We start from the raw sequence: 17,252 nt of genomic DNA, 5'->3' as shown, positions 1-17,252 counted from the left end.
AGCTTTGTATACAAAAGCTTTGCTCCAAGATAGTTCTGTTCCTTCCCACCTCATTTGTGCTGTTATAGTCATAGGAGTTATATCTTTGTACATTAAAAGTCCATATATAGTTTTATAATTATTGCTTTATGAAATTGTCTTTTAAATCAAAAGAAAACAGTTACAAAAATATGCTTATATTGTCATTTTATTTACCTATGTAGTTCTCTTTACTGATAATCCTCTTTCTTCACGTGGATTTGAGTTACTGTCTAGTGTGATTTCAGCCTAAAAGAAGGATTCCTTCTAATAATTCCTGTAGGACAGTTCTATTAGTGATGAATTTTCTCAGTTATTTTTCTTTGTTAAATATGGAAATATATTAATTTATCCTTTGTATTTTGAAGGGAAATTTTACTGGATATAGATTCTTCATTGGTGATTTCTTTGAGCACTTTGAATATGTCTACATACTGCCTCTGGCCTCTCTAGTTTCTGATGAGAAGTCAGTTACTAATCTTATCAAGGATTCTTTCTACATGACAAGTCACTTTTCTCTCTGCAGTCAAGATTCTCTCTTTGGCTTTTGATAGTTTGACTATGATGTATCTAAGTGCAGATTTCTTTGAGTTTATTCCCTGTGGAGTTTGTTGAACTTCTTGGATGTGCAGACTAATGTTTTTCATCAAGTTTGGCAAGATTTTTGGCCATTATTTCTTCATTATTATTTATCTCTTCCCTCTTCCCACTCTTTTTCCTTTTGGTACTCCTATTATGTTTATATTGATAGATTTGATGGTGCCCTACAAGTCTCAAAAACTGTTCATTTTTCTTCATTCTTTTTTCTTTCTGTTCCTTCTACTGGATCATCTCAATTGACCCATATTCAAGTTTGCTGATTCTTTCCTCTGTCTGCGCACATCTATTGTTGAGTCCTTCCAGTGAATTTTTTTCATTTATTGTAGTTTTCAAATTTAGAATTTCTATGTGGATCTTTTTATAGTTTCTATCTCTTTATTGGTATTCTTTATTTGATGAGACATTGTTGTCATACTTTAATTTTTTAGAGATGACTTTTAATTCTTGAACATATTTATAATAGCTGATTTAAAGTATCTACTAAGTCAAATGTCTGGCTTCCTCAGAGACAGTTTTTATGAACTCCTTTTTTTCTCTGTATATGAGCCATACCCCATTTTTTTTTTTGTGGTAATTTTGTTGTTGTTGTCAGAAGTGGATATTTTAAATAATATAATAAATCTGTATTCTTTGTTATGTGCAGCCATGGATGTTTCTGCTTGTTTAGCTTAGTGGTCAGTTAATGATTGGACTGAGATTTCTTAAATGCCCAGAACCAATAAGTCTCCTCCTTTGCTGAGGGCTTCTGTGTGCATGTTGGGTATGACTTCAGTGCTCTGCAGTCAGCTTATGATTGTGCCTCAACCTTTATTTTCTGCTGTGTAAATGCTCAAGGTCAGCCAAAGCTGAGAAATAAGGCTCTTCAGGATTTTCCTGGAGATGTGCTTGTTCTTCCAGATTCCCAGGCAGACACTGGAACTTTTCAAAACCTCCTGGGAATATCTCATTCCCATTTTTTTTTTTTATTTAAGTTTTTCGGTCATACTCTTGTTAGCTCCAACTGGTTTCACTGCCTCAGGCAGCTGTAATGTTAAACAGTTGTTGTTGATTTTTTTGACAAATGCCCTGGGTTAGTGCTGTTTGCACACATTGAGCTCTGAGTGTATTAAATAAAGACAAATTCTAAGAATGGAACTTTACAAGAAGCTGCCAGATGGGTCAAGTAGGGACAATTTCCTGAGGATAGGGCTTTCGCAGCTTCAACTCAGTTCTGTCACCTTAATTGGCTGCCAGGCTGCTGGTTTTCACTATGCCAGGCAGCTAGTTTTCAAGGCAATCACAGACTTGTGGACATGGGGATGGGATTAGGGCAAGTTAAAATACTATAAAACTCACTGTTCTTACTGAGGTTCACCCATTTTTCTTGGATAAATACTTGTCAGATTGTTGAAAGTCTTTTGTTAATTTCCAGAGTGCTGAAAAAGTTGATTTTCATTGTGGTTTTAATATTCATTTCTCTGAGAGTAATGATGTTCAAGATATTTTCTTGTGCTCATTCACCAATTTGTATATCTTCTCTTGTGAAGTATCTTAAAGTCATTTTCCATTAAAGAATTGAATTGTTTGCCTTTTTATTATTGATTTGTGAAAGTTCTTCATATATTATGTATATAAGTCCTTTGTCATATATATGTATTATGAAAACTCTCAGTCTACTTGAGTAGACATTTTCTCATTGGTATCTTTTGGTTGGCAGAGTTTTGATTACATCCAATTTATTGATTATCTATTTCTTTTTATTTTTTTTATCTTGTATTTTTAAAGGGGAGATTATTTTTTATGGTAAGTACTTATTGTATCTTAGAAATCTTAACCCAGTTCAAAATTTAAAGATATGCCATGTTTTTTCTAAGAGCTTTATAAGAGTTTTATTTTAAAAGGATAGATATATTTCATCTCAGTTTGTAAATTCATTGACTTAATTTTTTTTATAAGATGGCCTTTATTATTTACATATCTGTAGAATCTGTAGTGATATCTATAGATAGACTCTGTAGTGATATTCTTTTTTTTATTACTGATACTGAGAAATTTGTATTTGTATTTTTTCTTTCTATTTTTAATCATTCTTGCCAGGGTTTTATCAGTGATATTAACTTTTCAAAGAAACAGCTTTGAACTATTGAGTTTCTCTATTGTTTGTCCATTTATTTCATTGATTTTTTGAGCTTTAATGCTTCTTTATTTTTATTTACTTTAGCTCCTCTTCTAACTCCAGCTTCATAGACTATGCAAACCATAAGCAATCTCTCTTTGTTGTATAGCAGCCAGACTTTTCTATTGCTGGGGAGTTCGCTTTGCCACTCAGTCCTTTCTTCTGCTTGCTGCAACTCAGATGTCCTTGTCCTGTTGTCCTGTCCTCAGCCTCCAGAGGCTGCTTCAGTGAAGGCCAGTAGTGCCCGAGAAGGATGTATCTCAGCTGTCCTTTCTCAATACTTTATCCTGCCTTACAGTGGATAAAGACCCAAGCACCTGGAAGGAATTTCTGTCATCTCTTCTCTCCCACCCCCTACCATGTGCTTTTGCCTTACGCTAAGGAAAGGTCCAGCATGCTTCAGGAAGGATATCTCTCAGCTTTTGCTCTGAATCTGGTTTTTAGTGTATATCGCTGTGCATTTGATAAGGGACTATGGAGAAAGAATAGGTGGGTAGGTGCAGGTTTTCTCTGTGACTGGGACTTCTTAGTATATTAATCCATTATGCTAGCCCATATGTGGCCTTTATAAGTTTGTTAAAAGTTTAATTCGTTTTTCCTGACACATCTATTGCAGATTCTTCCAATTCCTGTTATTCCACCAGGGGTGAAAGTTAGCTGTGAATCTTTCTCCTTGAAAGGGCTTATTATTTTATAGAATTTAGTTCATTTAGGTTTCTTTTTATTCTTAGCTATATGATGAGTTTTAAGAAATTGTGATTTTTTTTATAGATTAACTGGTTTGTTCCAGTTGTTAAGTTGCAGGTGAAATTCTCTTGCAGTTCACTTCTTCCTAACTACCAGTGGGAGTTGGGAACATTTATTTTTAATGTTCTTTATTTAATGGGTATTATTGTAATAGACAGGTTTTCTTTTCTGGAGGTGAGACTAGTGACATAAATTCTTCAACAAGTTGTTATACTTGTCTGGAGAAAAATTAACAAAATGGATCTATAATACCTTACATGCTTTTGGTTTGCACTAGGATGCGAAAGAAAAATCCCTGCGCTTTCTGTCTGTCTTTGTGGCAGCCCAGATTGAATTGTGGAATACATCTGTAGGAAAAAAAAGGAAAAAAAAAAAAATACCTTACATGCCATGGGTACCTGATAATTGGGAATAAAAGGGCATTTTTTCCTGATTTCTAGGCTTGTCTTATTATGAATGAGCTAATGTTTTACAATAAACTTAAGAGGTGAGGAATAATATCCACTCTTGATAGACAATAGAAAACTTACATGTGGTGTGAGTTCTATAGCAAAATGACTACCCGGAGTGGAAATTATGTTTACAATTTTGACTGTACTACTTTCTAGCTGTGTGAACTTCTGTAGGTTATTTACCTGCTTTGAGTCTCCTTGACTATATGGGGACATTTGTTTCAACCTCATGGATATATTGTAAGGATTAAGTTGAATAGCTAATGTGAATTGTGTAGGATAGTACCTGGCATTTAGTGCTCAATAAATATGCATCCTTATGCAACCATTCCCCTAGTTCTTAAAGTGCACAAGTTTCTAAATTTAGCAACACTCTCATAAGTTGTTGCCAAAACCCCCATAAAAACCTAAAATACCAATAACCGAAAAACCACCACCATATTTTTTGTTTACATACTTAAAATTTTTATTATTTTTTATGTATTGCTTACGTAATAAACATTTTCATTTCTTTCTTGTTTAGTTATTAGTAGCTTACTCTTTGAAATTTATCTGAAGAGAGTTTATATTGAAAGCAGTTGGGTAGTCTATAGATCCTAGTTTGCATTTTCTGTGCGTGCTCTCCATTCGACATTATCCCTACCATTGTCACAATGGAAGTATCCTTATCTATTATCTTTTATATACCAAGATGATGTTAGCGTGTTTTACCCAGTAGGCAATTGTTACATTGTTTCTACTCATCTTTCTTATAAGCAACTGTGTCCGTATGTAAGGAAAAGACTGTTAGGGGTTTGGTTACCTTGAAATAAAAGTGGCAGAGCTAAGTCAACCAAAAGTTTAAGTATCCACATAAGCGTCATATGGTTGCTACATATTGATTGGGCAGAAAAATTATATTGCACAATTATACAACCTGTTTTTGTGCATTCATTTATTATATAATGTTCAAATATTGTATTTTTTGAACTTTTATCCTTCTCTCAGGGACTATTTCCAAAATGGTAAAATTATAGTTCTTTGGTTTCACTGTTGTTATTACATTATTGATTAGATATTATGGAATTGGGTTATGAGAGAATTTTGATGGACTTTATGTTATTTCTCTTTTAGAGTTTAAAAAATATTTTAAAATACTTTGAAAATGGTGTTTTGTTGAAGTTTGATACCCTATTACTTTTCTTGGTGTATTTATGCTTCAATTTATCTAATTTAGCTTTTGGATATTTAATATTTTTAAATGAAATATAAAATGATAGATTTTTATTGAAGAAAGAAACTTTAGCAATTATTATTCTCTCTAAAACTCTCATTTCATTGTCAGGAAAAGTAGAACTACAAGAAATAGGTCAAAACACTAACTAATTAGTAGCAAAGCCTAGATTTCCTAACTTCAGTTTGGTTTTCCTTTTACAGCCTGCTACAATATCTCTATCTACTTAGTAGCTACTCTTGATTTTCTTTAGAGTAATCCCTGGGATGGAAAGAAGAATAGTATGTTAGAAAACTCTTTTGGAATTTAAAAAATACTAAGTGAGTTGAGGCATGGCAGTGTTGTTTTATTTCTGTCTTTATCAAAGTTATTATTCAGAGCACTAAAAATCACTATTGTCTTATAGTAGTAAAGAAATAAAAGTCACAATGTTGAAATATGAGCCCTGATATTCATATTTAACATATATTTAATGGTCAAAATCCTGTTAATGATATATGCTACCAACTGGAAATATTCTTAAGTGAAAGTCTAAAATTCAGTGGAAACCCACACAAAAGTATTATCAAAGTAGAATTTCTTAATTCATTGACCACCTGTGATAATGAATTCTATAGTCAGTTATCAACTGCTCATTCAAACCATTTCTGTCTTCACAGTGTTGGGCACAATAGGGCATCTCTCTAGCTCTAGAATGTAGCCTAGCACCTGGCACTTCATAGACACAGGGGTTGGATTGCTCTTCAGTATTTTTATTATCTAGGTCTTGTTACCTCCTGCCTTGACCATTATAACTCCCATTTATCATCTTAGTCCTGAGTCTCTCACCTGCAATTGTTAAAGTGGATAAATGGAGCTTTTTTGCCTTTCTGTGTTAAAACTGAATCTTAAGGCTTAGATGAATTTGACAGTTTTTAAAAAGGGATTCTTTCATGTTTTGGTGCTTGAAGTTATAGTATATTGTACCAAAGATAATATTTCTTCCAGGGTTTGCCTTATGAGGTGATGGTCCAGGGTAGTAGGTTTTCAATAGATAACTTTAAACCTGACCTCAGAGTTATATTTCTGCTTCCTTATATAATTTTCTTTTTGTAGTCAGTGGACCAATTGTACTTGAGGTCATTTAAGGTTTACTGTACATACTGAACTTTTACCCAAGCAATTAAGGTCCACAAAGATTTCTTAGAATTATTATACAACACTATGCTCTTAATTTAACATGGTGAGTTTTGGCATAAAATCAATAGGATGAGAGATTTTTCTTTTCTGTAGTTTTAAATAATTTTGAGGTTTGAGAAATTCATCATAAATGACAGCATAGTATGGGAAAATTGTGATTTTTGTACAAATGTAGAACAATCATTGCAGCTGTTTGTCAGTTTTAATGAATTAATGACAAAGGTTACACAAAAGGTCTCTGGAAAAGTATTACCTAAGATGCCTTTACTTAAAAGAGAGCTTAGAAAAAAAAATCAGAGAAGGCATCCACTACTTAAGGTAGTGCCTTATTTTCAATCTTTGCACTAATTGCCTCTCATTACATAAAAATTTACTTTGAGAAAAGGATTACCTTTGAGATTTCTTTAGATGTATTTTTAACAATGGAGCCCTCAAAAAGAAGAGTCCCATCAACTTTCAAAGTCCTTGAATGGCCCTGAAGTATCCCCTAGAGTCTCTATAGCAGTCTTTATCCAGAGCCTAATTTTTCTTTAATCTTCTTTCTGCCAGCACCGTATTCAAAGATTAAACATTTTTGATGCATTTTATTATTTTTTATTTTCTGCTTAGTAATTCTTGTTGCTTTCTGCAATTTTTGTTGCAGATGTACAATTTTAAGAAATTGATTAATTTATTTTATAATTGACAAAAATTGTATTAATGTATTAGTCATGCATTACTTAATGACAGGGGTGCCTTCTGAGAAATGCATCATTAGGTGATTTCATCACTGTGCAATCATAGAATATACTTCTAGGTTCTCCATCTACAGATCTAGGCTATATGATACAGCCCATTGCTCTTAGGCTGTACAGCATGTTACTTACTGTACAGCATGTTACTTACTATACTGAATACTGTAGGCAATTGTAACATAATGGTATTTGTATTTCTAAACATAGAGAAGGTAATGTGTTGCACTATGATGTCATAACATTACAGTGTCACTAGATGATAGGAATTTTTCAGCTCCTGTATAATCTTATGGGACCATAATTTAATATGTGGTCTATTGTTGCATGAAACATCATTATGTAGTACATGACTATATTTATGATGTACACATGTTTTGATATATGTATATATTGTGGAGTGGCTAAATCAAGCTAATATATCAATTACTTCAAGTACTTTTTTTGTGCTGAGAACATTTAAAATCTATTCTCTTAGCACTTTTCAAGTATATAATGCATTGTTAATAACTATAGTCATCATATTGTATAATAAATTTCCTGAATAATCCTATCTAACTGAAATTTTCTATCCTTTGATGAACATTACCCCAATGCCCTCCATGGCCAGATGTACAATTTTTGAACTATGTACTATGTTAAATAGGCTTCTTTGGATCCATGTGGCAATTTAGTCACCACTAAAGATATTGTTTAAATGAGAAAGTGAATTGAAGTAGTAAACCTCTAACATACAAATCACATTTTTAGTGTATAAACATATGGTAGAGAATTAATACACTTAACATACATATATATCTGACAAATTGATGAAAAAAGTCATGTGATCTAGTAGAAACTAAGCAAAGGATTCAAATAGGCACAGCATAGAAGAGGAAATCTAAATGGCCAATAAGTATATGAACATATATTCTCACTCTGCTTAATAGAGAGATGCAAATTATACAATAAGATAGCGAATTTCATATATCACCTGAGCCAAAATTAAAAAGTATTATAATGTCCAGTACCTATACAGTTTCAGAGAAATAGCATTTTCATACATTGCTAGGAAAAGTATGAGTTTATATGACTTCTTTGGAACGTAATATTGGAGTAGCTATTAAAATATAAAGTTTACATACCTTTTGATATAACAGTTTCTTTTTATGTTCCATCCATTAAGGAAAAAAATTAGCACCTAAAAAAGGACATATGTACACGATATATATGTACACTATATATATTGCATCATTTTGATGTTTCTGGTACTAAATACTAAATACTAAAACTAATATGAGTTCATCAATAGAATGGTTGAATAAATTATTTTATACCCACATTATGGAATCTTCTGTGGCTATTAAAAAAGAATAAATTAGACTTATATCTTTGGACCTAGAGAGAATCCATGTGCTTATTTTTAAGCTAAAGAGTGTAGATTGCAGAGTGGCATATGAGGTATGATACCATGTTTGTTTAAAAAAAATACCAAAGAACTTGAAACACCTTTTATAAGTGTATTTTATGTCTGTCTGTGTACAGAGAAAAGTGAGGAAGTATGCACTTCAGGCTCTTAACTTTGAATTTCTTGTGGGGTGTTTGGTTAGGAGTAGAACTGGCAATGGGAAGGGTTGAGAAAGATCATTTGTATTTTTTCTTTGTTACATAGTAAGCATGCATTAGATTTGTAATTTTAAAAATAGCTAATAAAAATCTCATGTTTCAAATAAAACTCTTTTTTGAGACAGAGTCTTGCTGTGCCACCTGGGCCAGAGTGCAGTGGTGTCATCACAGCTCACTGCAACCTTAAACTCCTAGGCTCAAGTGATTCTCCTGCCTCAGCCTCCTGAGAGGCTGGGAATGCAAGTGTGCACTACCATACCCAGCTAATTTTTCTATTTTTTGTAGAAATGGGGTCTTGCTCTTGCTTAGAACTCCTGGCCTCAAACAATCCTCTTGCCTAGGCCTCTCAGAGTGCTAGGATTACAGGCATTAGCTATCACACCTGGCCCTAAAGTAAAACTTATTAAAATAAAGAATTCATCCACTTTATAAGTTCTAACTGCTTTTCCTGCAACCTGACTCTTAAAAATAAAAAGTTCATGATTTATGTTTAAGACCTTTGGACTCATTTGACAGCACCTGAAAATTCTTGGTTCTTCTGAGATGTGCTCATAACCAAAGATCATTCCTTGGTTTTATTTTATGCTTTCGGTTATTGTTGTATTGAATGTGACTAGCTACACTAAGGCCACCAAAGATGTTTTTACTAAATAATCATAACTTAGCAACATCTAATAGATAAACACTGTATCTGAGTTGCAAATTGAACTTTGAGCATTATTGTGATTATTGTGATCTGTTGATCAGTCAGAATATTCTGATACATGTCACCCATGATGATATTGCTCCTTTCTCTGTGTGTCAGATCTTCCTTACTTCCAGGATACCTATTATTACTTTGTAACATGATTTTTCAAAAAATAAGAAATATAACTTTTTGCTCCAATTACACAAAACATGATCAACACAGAAAACTTTGAAACTATAGATGATAAACCAAAATCATCCATAAGCCTAAATATAAATACTATTAACATTGAATGTATATAATTCTAATTTTTTAAAAACTGTTACTTAGGTATAATTAACATGCAATAAATTACACATATTTTTTTCTCACTTTAAATCAAGAGCTACACATTTTACATGTTTAAAATTACAATTTGATAAGTTTTGACATATGTATATAACCAGGAAACATTACCATAATCCAAATACTGATCAAATAAATTCATCCCCCTAAAAAGCATACTTGCGCCCCTTTATAATGCCTCGTGATTCCTCCATTGCCTGGGAATCACTGATTTGCTTCATAGATTTGTTTGGACTTCTAGAATTTTATACAAATGGAATCATACAACATAATACAATTTTGGGGGGGCTTTTATCTTCAGCATAATTATTTTGAGGTTTTTTTTCACCTTGCATGTCTCAACAATTTATTCCTTTTTTTTCTGAATAGTATTCAGAACAGCTCTTTATGATCATATCTATCCTTTGTTTAGCTCCCACTTATAAGTGAGAACACGTGGTATTTGTTTTTCCATTCCTGAGATACTTCATTTAGGATAATGGTTTCTAGTTCCATCCAAGTGGCTGCAAAAGACATTGTTTCATTCCTTTTTATGGCTGAGTAGTATTCCATGGTGTGTGTTTGTGGGGTGATTATAGTGAATAAAATGAAGTGTCATGGGAAAGTACCTGAGGCTTTACTCATTAGGGTATGGTAAGTATTGGGTTACTTTTCTCTTTTATTTCTTCAGTGGGGGCTCTAGGTCCATCAGGTAATTTGAGTGTAGAGCCAGGAGCCCATTCATAGCCACCAATTCAACACTGCGTTCTGCTGTCCAGGATGTCCACACAAGAGAGAGAACTTTGCAGGTGTGGACAGAGCTTAAATATCCTCCATTCCTGTTCTCATTGGCTGAGGGACTGCACAAGGTACTTTACGTATAATCCTGATAATAACCATACTTGATAGGTATTATTATCTCCCTTGTGAAAATAAGGAAACTTAGGCCCGTAAGAGTCAAAATGCTTGTCCAAGGACACTGATAAAGGACAGGATGAAAAGTTACAACTAAGTCTGTCTGGCTTCAAAGGCCTTTTTCTTTCCATTATATTATATTGCCTCTCAGGATACTAAGAAAAAACACCACTAATTTTGAAGGATTTATTATCATGGAATCTGAACTATGCTTAATTTTCTGAAATTTTAATTTTAATATGTTATATATCTGACAAATTTGATTCTGTGAAGGGTGAAAAATAATTTAGGTTACTCTAATAAAGTTATTTTAAAAACCTTGAATATGGGTGGGTAAATATAGAATACTTTTTTTTAAAAACAAATACTGCTTAGGAATTGGGTCAGGAATTTAGCCCCACATGAACCAGATGTTTTATTTTTACAAAGAAAAGGAAATCATAGAATATAGGATCAAGCTCTTTGGTATTGTTTTTACATCAGTTTATTATTATGTGGACTCCTGGAAGGTAGCATCTTGTGCCTGAAAACATTGAAGTTGGGGATTTCTCTCATGCACGAGGCCATGTTTATATTAGGTTATGCATGGCGGTTTGGCAGTTTGTTTTGCAGATGTTCGTAATGTAGTCTTAAATCTTGTTTCTATTTCTGGCGTGCTTTTAAGTGTGACTCATGTTTTCTTGAAATAAGGAGGAGTAGGCTGCGTATCATAAAGATGCATTTAAGCCTAAAGCAGAAAAGAAAATAGTTAAAAGACATCTGGTAGTCATAAATGAGGTTAACTCTCCAGGCTCAGGCCAGTTACATCGTAGCCTAATGAAACTACTTGATTCCTCAAAAGTGTAGGTCTTAAAGCAGTAATTTTCAATCTGTTTTTCATTATTGCTCTTCTAAGGACACTTTCCTGCTGTAATTATTCCTTCCTAACCCCATGAAATTTTAATATCACATATATATTATATTTTATAATAATAATTTTTTTAAGAGACAGGGCCTTGCTCTGTCATCCAGGCTGGAGTGCAGTGGTGTGATCATAACTCACTGTAACCTCAAACTCCTGGGTTGAAGCACTCCTCCCCCCTTAGCCTCTCAAGTACCTGAGACTACAGGTGTCCACAACCATGGCCAGCTAATTTTTAAAATTTTTTGTGGAGATGGGGGTCTCACTGTGTTGCCCAGGCTTGCCTTGAACTCCTGGCCTCAAGTGATCTTCCTGCTTTAACCTCCCAAAGTGCTTGGATTTACAGGCTTGAGCTACCACACCCAGCCTACAGCTATATTGTATATATCTGTTATGTACTGAATCCTTTTTGAAGACCACAAATTATTATAATATCTAAAAATTTTTCTCAAGCTTCCCTCTCCAGGAGCCTCTTTTTTGCCTCCTTGGTGTAATATGCCCCCAAGCAAGATTTAGAGGATTCATAAGAACAGGGGAGAAGCCGAGCAATTCCACTTGGGTAATAAGTCTCTTGATTTTCAGACATATAGGCATTCGCTTTGAGAAAATTATAATATTTTTTAGTGTGATTCCAGTGACATGGTAAACCAACCAGTCTGCCCAAAGCCTTGTCCCTGATCTTCTCACTAGGATAATGAAAATCAAAAAATTATCTTTTCCAGTGATTAGATGTTAGCTTACTTTGAGGAAGTAACTACCCTAGCAATATAGTGCTATTAAAGGAGGGTAAAAAAAGGACAGCTTTAGTCCTAGGCAAACTTTCTTAGTTAAATCTCTGAACTCTTTCATGACCTCATGGGACAATTAAAGTTTAGAAAGTATGGAATATTCAGTATATACAAAAACTTTATGTAATATATGTATCTGTATATATACAAAATGCATCAAAATGCAACAGTGTAACCCACACCCAATTTAAGAAGTAGAATATTACCAATATTTTCAGAGCTAGTCATTGAGAATGTCTTTGATTCCATGCCAACCCCCTTATCTCCAGGCATCCAATTCTTATGAATTTATCATTCCTTTGCTTTTTTTCAAGTACTGTTTTATCACATATATATGTATTTCTAAAGAATTTGTTTGCTAGTTTACTGAGATTTATTAAAATATTATCATGTGATTTATTCTGTGACTTAATTTTTCACTTAATATTATACCTTTAAGGGTTAAGCATATTGTTGGGTTCTTTCTGGTTTTTTTTTTTTTGGTTGCTGTATAATATTCCATTGTGTGTGTTTTATCCATTCACCTCTTTCTAGTTTTATTGTGAATAATTCTGCTCCAAGTATTCTGTATGTCTACTGATGTATAAGGTTAAGAGTTTTTCTTGTATACCTACAGCTGGACTTGCTGGGTCATTTGGTGCTTTAAATATGGGGAAACACAAGTTAATTTAAACATTTTAGAAAATGCTTAGGTAGAAGATGAGCACATCGATAGGTGATTTAATAGTAGGAAAGGCATTGTATGGTGTAGTCTTCTATTCCCAAATGAGTTTGTATAGAAGAATCAACTTAAATTCTAAATTCTAAAGAAGTAGTTTCAAGTCTACATCAGACTTTCTAACTGTGAAGTTTGGGAGATCTTACAACCCATGCCAGCTTAAGTTATAATATACTTTTCTCAAATTTTGCAAGACTAATAATCATAAATTGGGATGATTTGGTCACATCTCCTTTTTGGAACAAAAAAGGATTAGGCTAAAAAATTATGATAAAGTAAGATATCAATTCCTCAACTCATCCTTGAAAATCACTTTCACTTCTTTAGGAATTACTTATTGGTGATTGCTCAAATGTTCTTATAACCTTTCAAGTGTAGAATATGTAATTCTTTTGATATCATAAGCTTTGTCTTGTTTTAATGTTGGTAATAGCGGTTTTATTGTAATGTAGTATGAAAAGTCAGTAGTTATCTGTATGTCTCTTTTTATATATATGTCTAGAAATAAATACACGTGTGTATATATTATATGTATGTATTTAAACATACTGTCTGCATTACTTGGAGATTAATAAGTAATAGTCTAATTTGTTTTTCATTGTCTCTTTTTTTTCTTTAAGTTTCAGACTCTCTGGCTCAATCTGTAGTTCAGCATCTAAGATGGATAATGCAGAAGGACCTTTTGGGGCAAGATGTTTTCCTGATAGGACCTCCTGGGCCTCTTCGACGCTCTATTGCTATGCAGTACTTGGTGAGCGATCAGTTCTTGTCAATTCCTAAGGGTCTTAACTTTCATAAGCTATGATATAAAATAAATTAAGATTAAGAATTTATAAAGATATCAGGATTAGTCATTAGTTGAAAAAAATGCTAACATCAAAAAGGTGATTCGTTTATAAAGGATTTAGCATAAGTTATTTGGGAAGAAAATATACCTTTGCCTTTTATAACATTAGCAAATTTTTGCTGTAACTAGGAGTCTTCCATTTCGAGTAGAAAAGAAATATAATTTCAGGCAATGAGTAGAGGATAAAATCAGCAACTCTGAAATTACAAAACAAAACTTGGTTTTATACTATTCAGAAAACATTCCATTATCCCAGGTTCACATTTTAAAAAGCCAAACAATCCCCTTGATGTTTTGAAGTTATGTAGTCTTTAAAGAGAGCCTAAGGTTTGTAGGCCATCTTTTATATGTTACTTTCTCTCCTTTTTTTTTTCTTTAAATAGATGAGCAAACAGGTTCACAGAGGTTAAGTAACTCACTCAAGCTTTATCCACCTAGTAAATAATGGAACTGGCTTCAAATTCCACATTTTTTCCCATTTCTGACATGTTATTCTCCTAAATGTTTGCAGTTTTTTGAGAACTGTTAAGTGAATTGAAGTGTTTAAATCTCAACCCAAATAAGGAAATTTACAAGACTTTTCTAATATTTTATTAGCGATAATAGGCATTGCTCTAAAGATTCAAGGAAGAATGGCATCAGATGAAGTTGTGTTCTGAAGATACTTTTTAGGATGAGGAGAAAAACCTTAATAAAGCTTTCTTATGTTATTTTTTATTAAAGGATTGATCTCTGTGCTATTGACATCTACTTTGTATATTCTTATTTTAGTGGTGAATGTACTTTGGCACTTCAAAAATCATGTGGTGCAGGAATAATAAAAGTACAGTGGACAAATCAGAACCTAACTCCCGCTAGCCCCATTGCTTTCATATCTTTTATTTCTCACTAGAACCAGTTTGTGAGGTAAAACATGCCATTGTAGTATCATTTTCACTTTACTATTAGATATAGCAACAGTCTCTGATCTAAGAATGCTGGGTGAGCTTCTGAGAATTCCAGGTCTAGAACCTCTTTAATTTTAAGATGCTCATTCTTTACTTTGCTCATTTCAAAGACCATAATATCTCACTGAGATTTTGTTTCTCGCAAGGCTTTTAAGTTCGTTGGGAATGTGAAATGAGAGGAACTAGGAGATTGTAGGAGACTTGTTGGTTCAAAAATGCAACGCAAGTGTGAAGTCTATATCTTTTTTAAAAAAACCGAACCACACACCAAACTTTAAATTATGGAATAGAGCTGAGGCAGCCATAGGCTGTGGAAATACACACAAGAAAACTCAATACTAGCCTGATGTGCCTTGCAACTTCTGCAATGAGGACTATTATTGCCACTAGATCTAAGAACCATAGCCAGAGTAGATGAGATCTTTAAAAGCAGAAATTTGAGGGCAACCTGCTGAACCAATGGGAAATTAAATAGAAATAATTTGATAGTTGTATTTACTTTATATTTAACTCACATAAAAGGAGCTTTTTTTTTCCTTCTGAGACAGAGTCTCGCTCTGTCACTCTGGCTAGAGTGCAGTGACATCATCATCATAGCTCACTGCAACCTCAGTCTCCTGGGCTCAAGCCATCCTCCTGCCTCAGCCTCCCAAGTAGCTGGGACTACAGGCACATGCCACTATACCTGGCTAATTTTTTCTATTCTTAGTAGAAACAGGATCTTGCTCTTGCTCAGACTCATCTCAAACTCCTGAGCTCAATTGATCCTCCCACCTCGGCCTCCCAGAGTGCTAGGATTAGGAGTGTGAGCCACCATGCCTGGCCATTTTTTGTAGATTGTTCCCAAAGACAGACCACTACTGCCTCCCCCAGCTGCTGCTCATGGTGCTGTTGTGAAGCTCCTACCGCTTCTGTGAAGCAGCACCTGGGGAGACTTCAGTGCCTGTTGTGGCTGATGAGTCCGAGGGAACTGTTGAGACTGAGGATAAGAGTGCATTATCCTCAGCGTAGCAGTTCAGGGTGTAACTGTTCTGCAGTTTAACAATAAGAGACATACATAGCTTTGCCAACCAATGGAAGCCTATTGTGAATGGCAGTGTTTTTCAGTGAAGGAGATCACATTCAGCCAATAAATGAAGCAGACATGAAGGTACTAGTGCTATATTCCAGAAACAACAAGTAGGTATCTACTAACAAGAGAAACAGCTACTTTACGCCAAACTTGTGCTTTCTCGGACAATTCATTGTCATTTAGGAAAACATCTTTTGGTATCGCCACATCTTCACCACTATGCTGTGTGTTAAATAGAGCATTTTTTACTCCTTTCCATACATACTGAAAGTTATGACAGCATGGGAGCAAATACATTTTACAAAAACTAAATGACAGCAATTGTGCAGGGCTGTCCAGAAAGTATCCAACCATGTAACCATTCTCATTATATTAACGGTGGCTGGATACTTTCTGGACAGTCCTTTTATATTTTTACCAACATCAAATGAAGATAGAGTGGAGAAAAAAATCCTCTTGTGTGGCAATATCCTCTTCTGCCATTAATGGCATATTCATTCAACTTTTTGCTTTATATGCTAGTAATTTAATCTGTTTTCCTTGTTTAGTAAAAATTTATTGTATGCCTTATTTGATTGAAGAATGTCATTGTTTTTAATTCAGTATTGTAGAACCAAGGATAATGTTAAAAACTTTTTGAATATTGTGGTTACATGTAAGGGAAAATGACTTTAAGGATGGATAAATTGTTAAGAAAAAAATGAGTTCCAGATGGTTTCCCTTTCAAATCTCATGATTGTTTTTGGTGAAATAAAATTTTCTCTCCTCCTTCTCCCTTTTCTTCTTTCTTCTCTTCCTCCCACCACCTCCTCCGTCTCCTCCATCTCCTTCTTTTCCTTCTCTTTTTTCAACTACGCACATGTCCCTTTCTTCTGTTGACCTGACTATTGGTATTTTTACCTTATTCTCATACTTGGTGAAGTCCCTCACATATTGTATATATTCTGTAAACATTGGTCAGTGGAATTAATTAAAGTCATCCTTTTAAAAAAAATGAACATTACTTATAGAAATGGCTATAGATTGTGGGAAAATCAATAAGTAATATTGCCAAATTATTGCTCATGGTATTTGAAAAGAATTCCACAGAAGAAATGAAGGTTTGTGAGATCTAATTTTGATTATTATTGCTTAAGTCAGATTGAGTGTGGTTGAAGTGGAGCTCTGAGGAAATATATACATGTTTTGGTTAAACATGTATATATTGCATTTTTCTCAAAGCTGATAGTCAAAAGATTTTAATGCAGAATTACATTTAAAATGCTCTTCTCTAGGGCAGTGGCACTCTCAGGTAACTTGCTCCAAATCACATGCTGGGAATTTGATTTTATTTTTGGAATAATTTCATTCTC

General features: G+C 33.8%; 1 protein-coding gene and 1 pseudogene across 1 annotated transcript in view; both read left to right on the top strand.

The window, feature by feature from the left end:
* Positions 1 to 17,252, top strand: part of VWA8 (von Willebrand factor A domain containing 8) — a 328,282-nt gene that overhangs the window by 25,503 nt on the left and 285,527 nt on the right. Inside the window, exon 3 of the mRNA XM_076009415.1 lies at positions 13,655 to 13,785. Coding sequence (XP_075865530.1) covers positions 13,655 to 13,785 — 131 coding nt within the window. The remainder of the gene's footprint in view (positions 1 to 13,654; positions 13,786 to 17,252) is intronic.
* On the top strand, positions 3,758 to 3,869 carry LOC142875326 (uncharacterized; annotated as a pseudogene).

This window comes from Microcebus murinus, chromosome 13, assembly GCF_040939455.1.
Source record: "Microcebus murinus isolate Inina chromosome 13, M.murinus_Inina_mat1.0, whole genome shotgun sequence".
Classification (NCBI taxonomy): Eukaryota; Metazoa; Chordata; class Mammalia; order Primates; family Cheirogaleidae; genus Microcebus; species Microcebus murinus.
The sequence above is the reverse complement of the archived record's forward strand: the minus strand, read 5'-3'. Positions and strand labels throughout refer to the sequence as shown.